Source organism: Physeter macrocephalus, chromosome 1 (genome assembly GCF_002837175.3).
Source record: "Physeter macrocephalus isolate SW-GA chromosome 1, ASM283717v5, whole genome shotgun sequence".
Taxonomy (NCBI): Eukaryota; Metazoa; Chordata; class Mammalia; order Artiodactyla; family Physeteridae; genus Physeter; species Physeter macrocephalus.
Genome location: NC_041214.2, coordinates 142,723,980 through 142,742,513, shown reverse-complemented (window position 1 = coordinate 142,742,513; position 18,534 = coordinate 142,723,980). Strand labels below are relative to the sequence as shown.

General features: G+C 39.2%; 1 protein-coding gene across 2 annotated transcripts in view; it reads right to left on the bottom strand.

The window, feature by feature from the left end:
- Nucleotides 1-12,035: 12,035 nt before the first annotated feature.
- The window catches only part of JAM2 (junctional adhesion molecule 2), a 68,672-nt gene continuing 62,173 nt past the window's right edge, over nucleotides 12,036-18,534 (bottom strand). For both annotated transcript variants that reach the window (XM_007117920.4, XM_028494480.2), the window contains exons 7-10: nucleotides 18,292-18,399; nucleotides 16,512-16,527; nucleotides 13,711-13,753; nucleotides 12,036-12,133 (exon numbers count right to left, since the gene is read on the bottom strand). In XM_007117920.4, the coding sequence (XP_007117982.2) occupies nucleotides 12,101-12,133; nucleotides 13,711-13,753; nucleotides 16,512-16,527; nucleotides 18,292-18,399 (200 nt within the window). In that variant the 3' untranslated portion in view covers nucleotides 12,036-12,100. The remainder of the gene's footprint in view (nucleotides 12,134-13,710; nucleotides 13,754-16,511; nucleotides 16,528-18,291; nucleotides 18,400-18,534) is intronic.

Below are 18,534 nucleotides of genomic sequence, written 5' to 3'. Positions count from 1 at the left end.
TCCCAATGTGGTTGTATTTGGGGATTCGGACCCTTAAAGGGGATTAAGTTAAAATGAGGTTGTTAGGGTGGGCTTGAATCCAGTCTGACCGGTGTCCTAAGAAGACTGGTGTTCTTATAAGGGCATATTTGAGTTGAGGAAAGGTACAGGAACTGGAAATGGACATGTGCCTGCCTGTTATGTGTCTAGTACTCCCTTTAATAATAATGGCAATAACCAAAGAGGGCTTCCGTTCTAGGTGATTTTTACTTAAATCCATTTAGTGTAGAATTTTGTTTCTGATTGTTGCTACCCTTGGTGTGGCAGGCCTGTAAATGCTTACTCTGGTTAGATTCTTAATGTATGAGTTCTTGGAAGGCTCTGTAGGCTAGAAAGTTTCCTCATTATGCAGATTACCTTAAATGGGAGGTGCGACCCATCTCTTCCAAACTCCCCTCAGCTCCCACCTCAATGGTACAGTTCACAGACTCTTATTTCAGATGTTTGCTCTCAGACACTGGCAAGAAGGCTCAAGGCCAGCTACTTTTAAAGATGCCTACTTGACCGCCGAAACTCACACATCCTTGCCCTGAGACACAATGGGAAGATAGGTGCTTCACCATTTCCCCTGCTCTCTACCTTGATATCTTTTTTCAACTCTCTTTTCACTCTGCTCAAATAGCTCTTCGCTTCTTGGCAGGTGCCTTCAATTGTTGCAGGTGATTCTCTTTAAAATTCTCTTTACTTGCTTTGGGGGTGAGTTGGGAAATAGAACTCACAACTTTGACAAACTCACACGACTTGGACAATTCATTCTCTGTCTCTCTCCATTGCTCCCCACCCCCAATCCATCCCTACACACTTCAGTTTATGGATTTTGTGTGGTGGGGTAAAGGAGAGAGGACCAGGGTAATAATTTCAGGGTAGCACAACTGTCTCTTCATGAACATCAAAGCAGGTATTTATACCCAAATTAGTTATGGGTTTCTTTAGAAAGTGAGGTACTTGTCAGCCTTCAGGCAACAGGAAGAATCCCAGTCGACATTCTGTTACATGAATATGTCTTTACGTATAAAACTTTTTCTAATTCTTTTTGCTATATGTTATCCTAAAATTTAGAAAACTAAGTTTCTTGACCTACAGCAACTTCAGTATAATTCATGGTAGTTAAATATTTGGAAGGAAAGGAAGCTTGAGAATGAAAAGTTAAATGGCAGGGGGCAATTTTAGGAATCTAACTACAGGTCGTAAAAAAATCACAATTTTTACACCATCTTTAAGAAGCACTTCTGTGTAGCACATTCAGTGTTGAAAACATCATAAAATGGAGCTTTAAAACCATCTGCCCTCCGTCTTAAAGAAGTTAAACAAGTCCTTTGTCGATGCTCTATTCATTTGTTCTGAGCACATTTTCTTAGTAAAAAGTATAAAGATATACTCTAGTATGCCTTACTTGAAAGTAGAAAAATATTTTAAGATTTTTTTTTTCTTTTTTTTTTTTTTTTTTTTGCGGTACGCGGGCCTCTCACTGCCGTAGCCTCTCCCGCCCAGCGGCCACGGGTCACGGGCCCAGCCGCTCCGCGGCATGTGGGATCCTCCCGGACCGGGGCGCGAACCCGGTTCCCCTGCATCGGCAGGCGGACTCTCAACCACTGCTCCACCAGGGAAGCCCCTTAAGATCTTTTTAAGAACTGTGTGGAAATGGATGCCTAATAACTAATAGGAGTAGAATAAAAGTCATGTCTGTCCAGACTTAATTTATGGAGCATTAATTTGTGTGACTGCATAACAAATGAACTGGATTATAATAACATTGCAAAATACAGTATTTTATTACTATTCTAAATCTATGGAGAAATTTTATCAATAAGTACTCTTTAAATTGCCCTTTCACAAGTGCTCTTTTGATCTTAAAAAATTGATTTAGCACTTACTGGATACCGACTACACATTAGATACAGTTAAATACATTGGGGCTTATAAATATGTTTGTAAAACGTGGCTCTTTTCTCAAAGTGCTTCTATTAATAGATTGGTGGTGATGCCAGAGATGTACATACATAAATGTATTAAGAAATATAAAACCAACAAGTGCCATAAGAAAACCAAGAGCTATGGAAATTCAGAGAAGAAGGAAACTTCTTCCAGAAGGGAGAACAAGGGAAGGCTGCATAGAGAGGTGGAATTTGAAAGACGTCCTGAAGAGTAAATAGAATCTACATATCTTGTGATTAGGAGAATCAGCTTTCCAGGTAAAGGAGGACCAAAAAAAGGGTCGTTGAGATACAGTGACCTTAGTTCAGGTCGATGGGTGCATAAGGCAACTGAAGAGGAACAGGGGAACATGTGGCTGAACAGGTAGCTGTGACAATATGACAACGTGTGTACGTGGGGGGAGGCCCTGAATTTTAGGCTAAAATGTTTAGACCTCGGTGAGAGACTATGTAAAGGAAAAGAGTGAAAGGTTTTCAGCAAGGGGATGGGAGAAAAGGGAGAAAGGAGTTGACTGTTCAAGAGAGTAATCTGGCAGTAACTGTCAGACTGATGGGGTGTGTGAGGGGGAGACTAGAGGGCAAAGGAGCCTTCAGGACGGGAGAGATTAAAAGTGCTACTAAGTGTATATATGTCCATGCCACTCTCTCACTTTGTCACAGCTTACCCTTCCCCCTCCCCATATCCTCAAGTCCATGCTCTAGTAGGTCTGTGTCTTTATTCCCGTCTTACCCCTAGGTTCTTCACGACTTTTTTTTTCTTAGATTCCATATATATGTGTTAGCATACGGTATTTGTTTTTCTCTTTCTGACTTACTTCACTCTGTATGACAGACTCTAGGTCCATCCACCTCACTACAAATAACTCAATTTCGTTTCTTTTTATGGCTGAGTAATATCACGTTATATCATCATATTACAGTGGTATATTAGAAAGACTGTAAAATCATATATATATGTATAACTGATTCACTTTGTTATAAAGCAGAAACTAACACACCATTGTAAAGCAATTATACTCCAATAAAGATGTTAAAAAAATTAGAAACTAAAAAGTAAAACTAACAGAAAACATTTGTTATTATAAAAAAAAAAAAGTGCTATTAAGAGAGGGGGTACTTGAGGGAGGAAGGTACCAGAAGACAAAAGCTGTGAGACAGTAGCCGGAGATAAAAAGTAGTGACAATCGTGCCAATGAATGATGGAATCTGTGAAAAAATGGGAGGTTGAAAATGGAGATAGGGAGGGTGGTAGTGGTAGAGAATATAATTTAAATGGTGGTTAAATTTAAATCGTGGTTAGCTTCAATCTTGAAAAAAAGATTAAAGATTTGGGTATCTGTGGCGACATCATTGATATCGCCATTGATATCAATGATCCACCATGGCATTTACCTGGGGTAGGGGCAAAGGGAAGACAGAAAGCATCACAGGCTGTGAGACTGGGCAGGGTGAAAGGGAAGCTGTCCTAGGAGAGAAGAATTTGAGAATTTAAAAGGAAGGAATGTTGGGGGCAGAGAAAAAACGTCTTGTATAAAACATCCTGCATCGGATAGACCTGGGTCACATAGACACTGCCTCTTCACTTGTCAGCTTTGTAAACTTGGCAGTCACTGACTCAGTTCATCGCAGTTTCTTCATCTGTAAAATGACATTGCCCTCTTTATACAATCGTTGAGGTGAATGAGATTTTATACAGCCTCACCTCCATCCACCCCCTCCACTTCCACGACATATATAAAGTGTTCAATAAATAGTTGTGACATTTTACTTTCAGAGCATTTTTTCAGCGTTGGAAAGGTTGGCAGGCACCCAGACTGAGAGATGAGATTCTCATCTTAGGCAGCTAAAGCGTTAGCTTTGTAGCTACACACGGTAAGAGGGACTAGTTTCCTGGGTTTCATTGAATAACAATAGCTGAATGACTCTTCCCCTGCACCATTAAATGGGGCTAAAAAATTGAACACGTTCAGCTATTTTTATTAATGTAGACTTTAATCAGACAAAACCACCTGTGAGATGAAGTTTTTTGCAAGGCTGTATTGAAAAACAGTTGTTCCAGATTTAGTTAGGTTAGACCCCCAAGTAATGGGTTTCATTGAATAACAATAGCTGAATGACTCTTCCCCTGCACCATTAAATGGGGCTAATGTAGACTTTAATCAGACAAAACCACCTGTGAGATGAAGTTTTTTGCAAGGCTGTATTGAAAAACAGTTGTTCCAGATTTAGTTAGGTTAAACCCCCAAGTAAAAATAAATCTAGTTACAATGATAATAATTAAAACAAAACTTGCTATTAAAGATACTAACGCCCTAACCTTTATAAAACACAATTTTACTTCACGAAAACAAAATCAAAATGCTCTAAGAATTATAATGATGATAGTTTGTTTTTTTTCTTTTCATGCTTCATTACCAAGAGTTGGGAAACTATGCATGTGGGCCAGATCCTGTCTATGCCTGCTGTTTTAAGAACACAAACATGACCATTTTAAAAGTATTGTCTGTGGCTGCTTTCATGCTACAATACAATGACATGAAAAATGGCAGAGTTGAGTACAGTACAGGCAGTTATGGCACGGACCATATGGCCTACATGTCTTAAAATATCTACTCCCTGGCCCTTTACGGAAACTGTTGGAAGGGGTCTGGTGAGAATCACTGAATGTCACAGACAAGTGGGGGCAGTGTGACAACAGGCATCTTCCCAGTGACCTGGTGTCCAGGCACATATTCGGCACTTGGTGAGTACTTAATCCAATTGTCTGTCCCGTGAACCCTGGCGATTTGCTCTGCCTATTGGGCAAAACGAGTGGACTCCTTTAAAAGCAGTTTAACCATGTTCAGAGTTGTCAAAGGTAGTGAGGGACCTTTTCGTCTAGATTTGCCTGGAACTGGAAATGCCCTAGCCGTATTGTGTTTTCAATATGAAATGAATAATCAAAATAAGTTCTGGATGATTATGCTTTTAACACAGTCAAATTACTCTCCCTATTACATGGATCATTGGAATTTTCACTTTGTAACACTAGCTGGAGGTCTTTGTGATCTATCAGTTTAGAAACCAGATGATCGGACCCATTTTTCACTTCATTTCTCCTGTTTTTTATGTATCAAGTGTAGCACCAGGTGCCAGGAGCCACACTGAGCCGTTTCATCTCATTTTACTTGTCAGGCAACCTCTCCTCCCCTCCATATCCCTGATTTTGCCATAAGCAGGGTTGGAAAACCACTGGCCGTAACAGCAAGGGACTCGGCCCAATACAAAATTTCACTGCACGATTTTTAGAGACAGAGAGATGTGAAGTCACTATCACGCAGGGACAAGTATCTGTAGGGTTATGTGTGTTGGTTCCAATGGCGAGTTCTGATGTCAAAGTCACTGATCCTCTTCAAAGGGGTCTTAGGGGAAGGAAATAGCAACAGGCAGCTCTGGGGGTGAAATAAGACACTTGGGTTTGTGTTTAACTCTCAGAGGGATGTTTAATGAAGAAATCAACGACACACACCAGGTGAGCGAGCTCTGGTCATTAGGTATTTTTCTTCATGTTGCTTTTGGTTCTCAGACATGAAAGTAAACAAAAAGTGCAAATCCTTGGGTATAAGACCCTTCCTGCCACTTCCCTTCTGTGAATATATTAGTGATAAATGAGCGACAGAATAAGGATTGTATTAGGGGGAAAAGGAGGATTCTGGTAGAAATGAGACCAGAGGTTCCTTTTGCATCTGTCAGAGTATTTTCTTTCTTTTTTTTCTTTTTTTTTTTTTGTGGTACGCGGGCCTATGTCAGAGTATTTTCTGAACCCTCTAAATCAGACTCTTGCACAGAGGGTGCATACAGCTTATATTTTCATGCTCTGTGGATTAATTTCACAACCAGTATGATATATTTTTACTAACTTACTCTAGAAGTTACGATATTTAACATTTCACAAGCCCCAGAATATTACAAAGTATTTTGACTCCTTTAACTTTGTTCAGACACAAGAAGCCAGACTGTATTTTAGCTGCTGACAAAACTATTTGTGTAAAATAAAAATTTCAAGTGATGTAGCAGTCATAAAGATGATAATGAAACACCAATTTCACGTCCTCATGTACCTCTTTGCAAATGTAAGACAAAGCAGAGTTTTACAATCTTTTAATAGTGCAACAACTGTGGTTTTGGTGCATCGCAAAGGTGGAATTCTTTTAAATTATAAAGGATTTTGTGTGCTTGAAATCCTAGGAAAAGAAAGAAAAACCAAGTTTAAATATGATGTATTAATTAACATTTAAAGAAATATAGAAACCTTATGAATACAAAGATATATCCACTATGAGAATCTTGCAGGTACAAGCCAGCGTATATTTAATTAAATCTATTTTATGGGGAATTGAATAATTAAATAGCAGGAGACAAATCCTTGAAACTTTGCCTAAAGAGTAAAGAAGTAGGAGTGGGAATTAGAACAGAAGTCCTGTTTGCTGGGGGGATGCTACTGGCATCTAGCAGGCAGAGGTCAGGTGCTCCTAAGCATCCTACAACGTACAGGACAGCAAAGAACTATGTGAAGTTATAAAAAATTCGTTATATAAGCCTTAGAAGAAATTGTCATTTCTTATATAAATCGTTATATAAGAATTAGAAGAACATGTCAGTAGTGCCAAAGTTGAGAAACCCTGCTCTAGGGCAGAATTCAAATTGGACACTCTTGCTCTTGGCTGATGAGGGCAACGGAGCGGAAGACAAAAAAAAGAGCGAAGCTTTTGTTCTTCCGGCTCAGCCACAAAGTGTCTCTTCCTGTTTGGTCAGGTGAGATTATTTTACTCCGCACTCAAGGAGTATTTTCTACAAATTATAGGAGCACAGATAGAGTTAACATGTTGCTTGTCTGCTAATTAATGAACAATACGCTTTGGTATTGTAAACCACAAAATAAAGTGATTTCCATGATAGATTCTGGAGTAGACAATTTTTTAAATTTTTGGCAGAAAAAAAGTCTATGGAGCAGTATGTAGGTCTTAAAGGTTAGTGTCCATCAGAGTCACTTAAGTGTTTAAAATACACGCCCCACCCCAAGCTCTACTGAAAGGAAATCTAAGCAAATCCCTGCCACAGAGTACTAAGGAATTCAGGGAAGTAGCGCTCCATTTCTCAAGAAAGGGCTTAGACTTCTAAAAACATCGGGAACCTCCCTTCCCTCACTGTATTGCTGAAAAATAGTGCAGAAGGCTGAATAACCATCCAAAGAGCTACAAAATCTGAGCAATGATGTTATTTACTGCTTCAATGTAGTGCTTACAAATGCAAAAGTACACAAGGGTCCAAGCATCTAAATTATGTTCCCTTAACCATCTGAATTAGATAATTCTTGCATCTTTTCAAGGATTTCTGAAATGTTCCTTTCTGCAAAAGCAGAGGATATTCCATATCCCTAAAATTTCCAAGTGCTTTGAATAACCACAGGAGAGTCCTGGAGCCACAGATCTTCTGGAAGTGATCTGCCTGGTCAAGCTGACAAGAATCAAGGTACCTGGGTCCCAGCCTGGCCATTGTAATACTGTGAGAATGTGTGTCCTAATTTCTTCATCTATAAAATGGAGCCGATAATGCCAGATCTAATGACACTAAGGAGTCCGACTAATAATAGAAAACACCATGAGAGAGAATAATGGCATGGTAAAGCCCCACTGCTCTACAGATGCTGCCTTCCCAGACGGGATGGTAGCTACCATTTATTTAGCTCCTTCTAAAGACCAGAGGTAGACACTAGTACAAGGTATATTAAAAGTGAAATATGCTTTTAAAATACTCACATTTTCACTCATTGCAGTGGCTTTAGATGCAGAACTACTCTTCCTGTTTGTGGAACATAAAAGACAGCATTTACTATATTATTGCTTCCAATTCTAAAACATATATCCTCTCTTAGTTAATGTTACCTCCACACATTTTCTCAGCAGGAAGATGAACATTTATCTTAGCCAGGTACCAAAGCCCCCAGCAAAACTAACTGAATTTCTTATATTTATAGACAATATTCATAGAGAAAACCATGCAACAAAATATCAGTATGTGTGAAGCCCTGTGTGTCTACCTGTAGCCTAGGGCTAGATACTAACGACTTTTGCGGAATATGCAAACCAGAGACTTACTAACTTTTAACTCAACTCATTGACATTTATATTTTGCAAGTTTAATCATTATAATCTCAAATTTCATTTTTTCCATGGAAAGAAAGTTTTATGTGGTGACTACGGTTCCAGTTACCTGTTATGGGCTGAACTGTGTCCCCACCAAACATTCACAGGTTCAAGTCCCAACCTCCCAGTACCTCAGAATGTGACCATATTTAAAGACAGGGTCTTTAAAGAGGTAATTAAATTAAAACGAAGTAATGAGGGTGGGTCCTAATCCAATATGACTGATATCCTTATAAGAACAGGAAATTCAGACATAAACAGGGATGTTTAAACATCAGATCGTGTGAAGACAGGGAGAACACCACCTTTAAGTCAAAGAAAGAGGCCTGGACTTCTAGCCTCCAGAACTATAAGAAAATAAATTTCTGTTGTTTAAGCCACCAGTTGATGGCACTTTTAAGGCAGCCCCAGCAGACTAATACAAGATCCAATTCATTGCCCAACAAATTTTGAGGAGCATGGATTTGACAAACGGAAGATGTGTCTAGGAATAAAGATACTCTTTCTGACTTACTTCACTCTGTATGACAGACTCTAGGTCCATCCACCTCACTACAAATAACTCAATTTCGTTTCTTTGTATGGCTGAGTAATATTCCATTGTATATATGTGCCACATCTTCTTTATCCATTCATGTTGATGGACACTTAGGTTGCTTCCATGTCCTGGCTATTGTAAACAGAGCTGCGTTGAACATTTTGGTACATGACTCTTTTTGAATTATGGTTTTCTCAGGGTATATGCCCAGTAATGGGATTACCAAACGTAAAATAGATAGCTAGTGGGAAGTAGCCGCATAGCACAGGGAGATCAGCTAGGTGGTTTGTGACCACCTAGAGGGGTGGAATAGGGAGGGTGGGAGGGAGACGCAAGAGGGAAGAGATATGGGAACATATATATATGTATAACTGATTCACTTTGTTATAAAGCAGAAACTAACACACCATTGTAAAGCAATTATACTCCAATAAAGATGTTAAAAAAATTAGAAACTAAAAAGTAAAACTAACAGAAAACATTTGTTATTATAAAAAAAAAAAAGTGCTATTAAGAGAGGGGGTACTTGAGGGAGGAAGGTACCAGAAGACAAAAGCTGTGAGACAGTAGCCGGAGATAAAAAGTAGTGACAATCGTGCCAATGAATGATGGAATCTGTGAAAAAATGGGAGGTTGAAAATGGAGATAGGGAGGGTGGTAGTGGTAGAGAATATAATTTAAATGGTGGTTAAATTTAAATCGTGGTTAGCTTCAATCTTGAAAAAAAGATTAAAGATTTGGGTATCTGTGGCGACATCATTGCTATCGCCATTGGTATCAATGGTCCACCATGGCATTTACCTGGGGTAGGGGCAAAGGGAAGACAGAAAGCATCACAGGCTGTGAGACTGGGCAGGGTGAAAGGGAAGCTGTCCTAGGAGAGAAGAATTTGAGAATTTAAAAGGAAGGAATGTTGGGGGCAGAGAAAAAACGTCTTGTATAAAACATCCTGCATCGGATAGACCTGGGTCACATAGACACTGCCTCTTCACTTGTCAGCTTTGTAAACTTGGCAGTCACTGACTCAGTTCATCGCAGTTTCTTCATCTGTAAAATGACATTGCCCTCTTTATACAATCGTTGAGGTGAATGAGATTTTATACAGCCTCACCTCCATCCACCCCCTCCACTTCCACGACATATATAAAGTGTTCAATAAATAGTTGTGACATTTTACTTTCAGAGCATTTTTTCAGCGTTGGAAAGGTTGGCAGGCACCCAGACTGAGAGATGAGATTCTCATCTTAGGCAGCTAAAGCGTTAGCTTTGTAGCTACACACGGTAAGAGGGACTAGTTTCCTGGGTTTCATTGAATAACAATAGCTGAATGACTCTTCCCCTGCACCATTAAATGGGGCTAATGTAGACTTTAATCAGACAAAACCACCTGTGAGATGAAGTTTTTTGCAAGGCTGTATTGAAAAACAGTTGTTCCAGATTTAGTTAGGTTAAACCCCCAAGTAAAAATAAATCTAGTTACAATGATAATAATTAAAACAAAACTTGCTATTAAAGATACTAACGCCCTAACCTTTATAAAACACAATTTTACTTCACGAAAACAAAATCAAAATGCTCTAAGAATTATAATGATGATAGTTTGTTTTTTTTCTTTTCATGCTTCATTACCAAGAGTTGGGAAACTATGCATGTGGGCCAGATCCTGTCTATGCCTGCTGTTTTAAGAACACAAACATGACCATTTTAAAAGTATTGTCTGTGGCTGCTTTCATGCTACAATACAATGACATGAAAAATGGCAGAGTTGAGTACAGTACAGGCAGTTATGGCACGGACCATATGGCCTACATGTCTTAAAATATCTACTCCCTGGCCCTTTACGGAAACTGTTGGAAGGGGTCTGGTGAGAATCACTGAATGTCACAGACAAGTGGGGGCAGTGTGACAACAGGCATCTTCCCAGTGACCTGGTGTCCAGGCACATATTCGGCACTTGGTGAGTACTTAATCCAATTGTCTGTCCCGTGAACCCTGGCGATTTGCTCTGCCTATTGGGCAAAACGAGTGGACTCCTTTAAAAGCAGTTTAACCATGTTCAGAGTTGTCAAAGGTAGTGAGGGACCTTTTCGTCTAGATTTGCCTGGAACTGGAAATGCCCTAGCCGTATTGTGTTTTCAATATGAAATGAATAATCAGAATAAGTTCTGGATGATTATGCTTTTAACACAGTCAAATTACTCTCCCTATTACATGGATCATTGGAATTTTCACTTTGTAACACTAGCTGGAGGTCTTTGTGATCTATCAGTTTAGAAACCAGATGATCGGACCCATTTTTCACTTCATTTCTCCTGTTTTTTATGTATCAAGTGTAGCACCAGGTGCCAGGAGCCACACTGAGCCGTTTCATCTCATTTTACTTGTCAGGCAACCTCTCCTCCCCTCCATATCCCTGATTTTGCCATAAGCAGGGTTGGAAAACCACTGGCCGTAACAGCAAGGGACTCGGCCCAATACAAAATTTCACTGCACGATTTTTAGAGACAGAGAGATGTGAAGTCACTATCACGCAGGGACAAGTATCTGTAGGGTTATGTGTGTTGGTTCCAATGGCGAGTTCTGATGTCAAAGTCACTGATCCTCTTCAAAGGGGTCTTAGGGGAAGGAAATAGCAACAGGCAGCTCTGGGGGTGAAATAAGACACTTGGGTTTGTGTTTAACTCTCAGAGGGATGTTTAATGAAGAAATCAACGACACACACCAGGTGAGCGAGCTCTGGTCATTAGGTATTTTTCTTCATGTTGCTTTTGGTTCTCAGACATGAAAGTAAACAAAAAGTGCAAATCCTTGGGTATAAGACCCTTCCTGCCACTTCCCTTCTGTGAATATATTAGTGATAAATGAGCGACAGAATAAGGATTGTATTAGGGGGAAAAGGAGGATTCTGGTAGAAATGAGACCAGAGGTTCCTTTTGCATCTGTCAGAGTATTTTCTTTCTTTTTTTTCTTTTTTTTTTTTTGTGGTACGCGGGCCTATGTCAGAGTATTTTCTGAACCCTCTAAATCAGACTCTTGCACAGAGGGTGCATACAGCTTATATTTTCATGCTCTGTGGATTAATTTCACAACCAGTATGATATATTTTTACTAACTTACTCTAGAAGTTACGATATTTAACATTTCACAAGCCCCAGAATATTACAAAGTATTTTGACTCCTTTAACTTTGTTCAGACACAAGAAGCCAGACTGTATTTTAGCTGCTGACAAAACTATTTGTGTAAAATAAAAATTTCAAGTGATGTAGCAGTCATAAAGATGATAATGAAACACCAATTTCACGTCCTCATGTACCTCTTTGCAAATGTAAGACAAAGCAGAGTTTTACAATCTTTTAATAGTGCAACAACTGTGGTTTTGGTGCATCGCAAAGGTGGAATTCTTTTAAATTATAAAGGATTTTGTGTGCTTGAAATCCTAGGAAAAGAAAGAAAAACCAAGTTTAAATATGATGTATTAATTAACATTTAAAGAAATATAGAAACCTTATGAATACAAAGATATATCCACTATGAGAATCTTGCAGGTACAAGCCAGCGTATATTTAATTAAATCTATTTTATGGGGAATTGAATAATTAAATAGCAGGAGACAAATCCTTGAAACTTTGCCTAAAGAGTAAAGAAGTAGGAGTGGGAATTAGAACAGAAGTCCTGTTTGCTGGGGGGATGCTACTGGCATCTAGCAGGCAGAGGTCAGGTGCTCCTAAGCATCCTACAACGTACAGGACAGCAAAGAACTATGTGAAGTTATAAAAAATTCGTTATATAAGCCTTAGAAGAAATTGTCATTTCTTATATAAATCGTTATATAAGAATTAGAAGAACATGTCAGTAGTGCCAAAGTTGAGAAACCCTGCTCTAGGGCAGAATTCAAATTGGACACTCTTGCTCTTGGCTGATGAGGGCAACGGAGCGGAAGACAAAAAAAAGAGCGAAGCTTTTGTTCTTCCGACTCAGCCACAAAGTGTCTCTTCCTGTTTGGTCAGGTGAGATTATTTTACTCCGCACTCAAGGAGTATTTTCTACAAATTATAGGAGCACAGATAGAGTTAACATGTTGCTTGTCTGCTAATTAATGAACAATACGCTTTGGTATTGTAAACCACAAAATAAAGTGATTTCCATGATAGATTCTGGAGTAGACAATTTTTTAAATTTTTGGCAGAAAAAAAGTCTATGGAGCAGTATGTAGGTCTTAAAGGTTAGTGTCCATCAGAGTCACTTAAGTGTTTAAAATACACGCCCCACCCCAAGCTCTACTGAAAGGAAATCTAAGCAAATCCCTGCCACAGAGTACTAAGGAATTCAGGGAAGTAGCGCTCCATTTCTCAAGAAAGGGCTTAGACTTCTAAAAACATCGGGAACCTCCCTTCCCTCACTGTATTGCTGAAAAATAGTGCAGAAGGCTGAATAACCATCCAAAGAGCTACAAAATCTGAGCAATGATGTTATTTACTGCTTCAATGTAGTGCTTACAAATGCAAAAGTACACAAGGGTCCAAGCATCTAAATTATGTTCCCTTAACCATCTGAATTAGATAATTCTTGCATCTTTTCAAGGATTTCTGAAATGTTCCTTTCTGCAAAAGCAGAGGATATTCCATATCCCTAAAATTTCCAAGTGCTTTGAATAACCACAGGAGAGTCCTGGAGCCACAGATCTTCTGGAAGTGATCTGCCTGGTCAAGCTGACAAGAATCAAGGTACCTGGGTCCCAGCCTGGCCATTGTAATACTGTGAGAATGTGTGTCCTAATTTCTTCATCTATAAAATGGAGCCGATAATGCCAGATCTAATGACACTAAGGAGTCCGACTAATGATAGAAAACACCGTGAGAGAGAGTAATGGCATGGTAAAGCCCCACTGCTCTACAGATGCTGCCTTCCCAGACAGGGGATGGTAGCTACCATTTATTTAGCTCCTTCTAAAGACCAGCGGTAGACACTAGTACAAGGTATATTAAAAGTGAAATATGCTTTTAAAATACTCACATTTTCACTCATTGCAGTGGCTTTAGATGCAGAACTACTCTTCCTGTTTGTGGAACATAAAAGACAGCATTTACTATATTATTGCTTCCAATTCTAAAACATATATCCTCTCTTAGTTAATGTTACCTCCACACATTTTCTCAGCAGGAAGATGAACATTTATCTTAGCCAGGTACCAAAGCCCCCAGCAATCCTAACTGAATTTCTTATTTTTATAGACAATATTCATAGAGAAAACCATGCAACAAAATATCAGTATGTGTGAAGCCCTGTGTGTCTACCTGTAGCCTAGGGCTAGATACTAACGACTTTTGCGGAATATGCAAACCAGAGACTTACTAACTTTTAACTCAACTCATTGACATTTATATTTTGCAAGTTTAATCATTATAATCTCAAATTTCATTTTTTCCATGGAAAGAAAGTTTTATGTGGTGACTACGGTTCCAGTTACCTGTTATGGGCTGAACTGTGTCCCCACCAAACATTCACAGGTTCAAGTCCCAACCTCCCAGTACCTCAGAATGTGACCATATTTAAAGACAGGGTCTTTAAAGAGGTAATTAAATTAAAACGAAGTAATGAGGGTGGGTCCTAATCCAATATGACTGATATCCTTATAAGAACAGGAAATTCAGACATAAACAGGGATGTTTAAACATCAGATCGTGTGAAGACAGGGAGAACACCACCTTTAAGTCAAAGAAAGAGGCCTGGACTTCTAGCCTCCAGAACTATAAGAAAATAAATTTCTGTTGTTTAAGCCACCAGTTGATGGCACTTTTAAGGCAGCCCCAGCAGACTAATACAAGATCCAATTCATTGCCCAACAAATTTTGAGGAGCATGGATTTGACAAACGGAAGATGTGTCTAGGAATAAAGATACTGCCTCCCTGGGTTAATAGAGACAGTAATAGGGACTGAATGAAAGAACAATAACCTCCCTCACCCTAGCATTGCCAGCCTTTCTCCATATATAAGATGATGTCTCTCCTCTGTTCATAACCCTCCCTCCAATCACTTTCCATTCTACTCAATAAAAGTGGGAATCCTCACAACTGCCTGGGGTGCGATGGGGGACTGGCCATACCACCATCAGGATACCCTGCTTTTCAGAACTCACTCCTGACCTGGTTACTGCTAGTCCTGCTAACTTGGACCTCATCCTGGACTTGCACTGGGATAGTATGAGGCTCAGAGACCATCACTGAGGAGCAAGTCTAGGAACAGGAAATCAATGGCACCTTCTTGGTCTTCAAAAGACTTAGGAGATGACAAAGTCTCCGAAGCATGGCAGCTGAGAGTAGCGGGGAACGCCCATAGAGTTGAGGTTGGGTCTGTCATTTCCATACATACAAGAAGGGCAGGCACAAATCAACTGCAAATACACTGGAGACTCTGGTGATCTCATCCAGATCTCATGTACCAATGACTCCTAAATTTCTAACTCTAGTTAAGACGTTTCCCCAAACTCCAGATTCATATATTCAGTTACTCACTAATTATCTCTACTTGGCAGTATAATAGGCATCTCAAATATTAAAATTTCAAAGCACTCCAGACAGACCTCTCTACCTACCTCCACCACCACTCTCAAACATGCTCCTCCTGAAACCTTTCACACTTCAGTAAATGGTAACTTCATCTTTCCCAGAGCCTTGGAGCCATCTTTGATTTCTCTCTTCTTCTCACAGCCCACATCCAATCAACCAGCAAACTGTTGAAAATATACCCGGAATCCTATCACTTCTCAACATTTCTGACACCTTCACTTTGGGACCAGCCGCCATTTTCTCTTGTCTAGATTAGTTAGTAGTTTCCTAACTGTTCTCCCTGCTTCCTCCACCCTCTGTCACCCTACAGTTTATTCTCAACAGAGCAGTCAGTGTGAGCTTCTAAGAATTAAATAAGAAGATGCTACCCCTCTGTTCAAGGTCCTCCAATGATGTCCCATCTTACTCAGAACCAAAGCCAAACTCCTCACAACTGCCTGGAACAGACTCCGTATAATCTGGCCCCCACTACACTACTTGTGTTCACTCATCTCCTCCCTGCATTGTTCTCACTCTGTTCCAAACGCAATGGTCCCCTTGTTGTTCCTCAGATACTCCAGGCACGCCTAGCTTCAAGATCTTTCCCTTTGTTCTCTCCCCTCTGCTTATCTGCATATCTCACTCCCTCAGCTCCTTCAGGTCTTTCTCAGACGTCCCCTCATCAGTGAGGCCCTCTCTAACCACCTATTTACATGGGCAATCTCCACTCCTCCCCTGTGCATTCTCTGTTCTCTTACCTGCTTTATCTTTCTCCGTAATACTTATCACAATCTGACATACTGTTGCGCTCATGTAATTGTTTACTTACTGCCTTACTCTACTAGAATGCAAGCTCCATGGGGCAGAGGGGTTTTTTGGTCTATTTTATTCACTGCTCTGTTATCAGTCCCTAGGACAGGGTTGGACATATATTTGGTATTCAATTAAATGTAAAAATGACTGTTAGGGAAAAATTTATTTCAACATTTTAAATTTAGCAAAACACAGAAAAAAAAGTTTTTCAAGTAGTACTAAGGAAATGCCTACAAAGTCAAATTAGTGACTATATTTCTTCTCTAGGTAACTAAACATCGTTGACAAGTTGGTGTGAGGTGTGAGGTGGGATGTGTTCCTTGATGAATCTGAGTCACCGCCCATAGAATTAAACCCACACAAACAACCCAACTTCCCACATTTGACTTTAAACAGATGATGAACAAAAAAGTAGTTGATATGGGGGAAGGCATGCATTAAGAAAGTATACTTACTGGAAGGAGGTTTCTTCTACAAAAGAACAAGTATATATCATTAATGCAAGAATTAATAGGGTATGATACAGATTCATATAAAAATGAGTTTGAGCTTAATTCCTTTTTCTCAATTTTGATTCTCACTTGCTGACATTGTATACCTTCTAAATCAAACGTTGGCAAACTTTTTCTGTAAAGGTCCACATGGCAAATATTTTAGGCTTTGTGGGCAAAGAGGTAAAATGGAGGATATTAAGTAAGTACTTACATAACAAAAGAGAAAACAAATTTTCAAAAATTTTTATCAATGAATTAAAAATATAATAATAATAATCAAAGTCTTGTAATACAGGTCTACTAATTAGAAGAATGGAATTCTTCGGAGGGATAAGATTTCTCTTATTTGGGGGTTCAACGTTAGGGTTCCCTATTATCAAATAGACTGCAATGTTTATATGTAAAAACCATTCTTAGCTCGTGGGCCATAGAAAATCAAGTGGCAGACCAGATTTGGTCCATGGGTCTTAGTTTGCCAACCCCTGTGTGAAATGCAAGCTCAAGAAAATGGTTCTCTTAGATAGATTTTCTGCTAGATGAAAACGGGAGTAACATTCTTAGCTAATGAACTAATAATATTCACGTCAAATCTTTAATTAATTCAGTATTTTAAGAAAAACCGTTTACCAAGTCTTTAACAAAAACAGACAGGTATTCTTTGCAGGTAGAGAGAAAAGACAAGAATTTTGAATGAGCAACCTTATCTGTCTGTAGTTCCACTGTTGACCAGCAGGGGGACTCAGCCGGATTACATTACACTGGACTGGCTGGATAGGAGCACCACACAACAGCTACTATTAATTCACAGAGCAGTTATTCTTAACTATAGGGAATAGCCTTGAAACCACATTCATGGAAACATTTTACAATACCTATTTATAGGTATTATTAGAAACCCCCTTTAAATTTAAGTTTTATTTTGGTATAAGATATTTTTTAAACCTAAATTTCAAAATTAATGTTCACTATAAAACAACAGGTATAAAATTTGTTCATGCTATAAATTTATTATCCTTAAAAATTCTACTTTATACACTGTATTTTGTGGACTTGATGGAGTTGTGAAACTTTGAAGGTCTCAGATAATTTTAAAGGCTGGGAGTAAAGAAACGCATTAAGAGAATAAAACTTTTAAAAATCTCATCCATTTACATCAAACCTATTGTATCACCAAACGGGAGTTCCAAGAGACCTAAACTTGAAGAATTAAAAACCTCAGAAGCAACTATAATAGGTTTCTAGTTTTTAATTGAACAATTGTCTTCTAAATACAGTTGGGCTAAACTTGACATTCAACATTCCGCTGTTCTATACTGATAAAACATTTCACAGATTTATTCCAATGAAATTTCTTATCATAAAACGAGAAATTAATTTCCATCTTGAGATATACAATCCCTTACTTAAAATAAAAGGATCTTAGATACATGTACGTGTACTATAAATATACATCCATATTGCACATCTCTCAGTATCGCTGCACTATGCCCCTCCCCGGTGCCTCTCACATATTCTGTGATGATTCCTGGAATGTTGCGATGAGACACCTCTGCCTTTCCTCCCTATATTCGCCGGGGTGCTTCATGACTCACCTTCATGTCATCTTGGACATTTTCTACTGCAGGAAAATTAACGAAAAATATTCTCCAGAGTCTGTTAGAACATCTTAGGAGAAACAGTGTCTCAGAAGAAAACTCTATATCCACAGGAAGTTGTCTGGCAAAGAGTGAAATTCACTTACTTGAAAAGTAGCCTTTCCTCTGAGCATAGCACACGCCAAGGCCACAGACAGAAATCACTAAGGCCACAACTACTACAGCTGCTATGATGCCACTTATGTTGAGATCATCTGGAATGCAAAATAAACCATGCATGAATTCATGTCAAAAAGATGGACCGGGGCTTCCCTGGTGGCGCAGTGGTTGAGAGTCCGCCTGCCGATGCAGGGGACACGGGTTCGTGCCCCGGTCCGGGAAGATCCCAC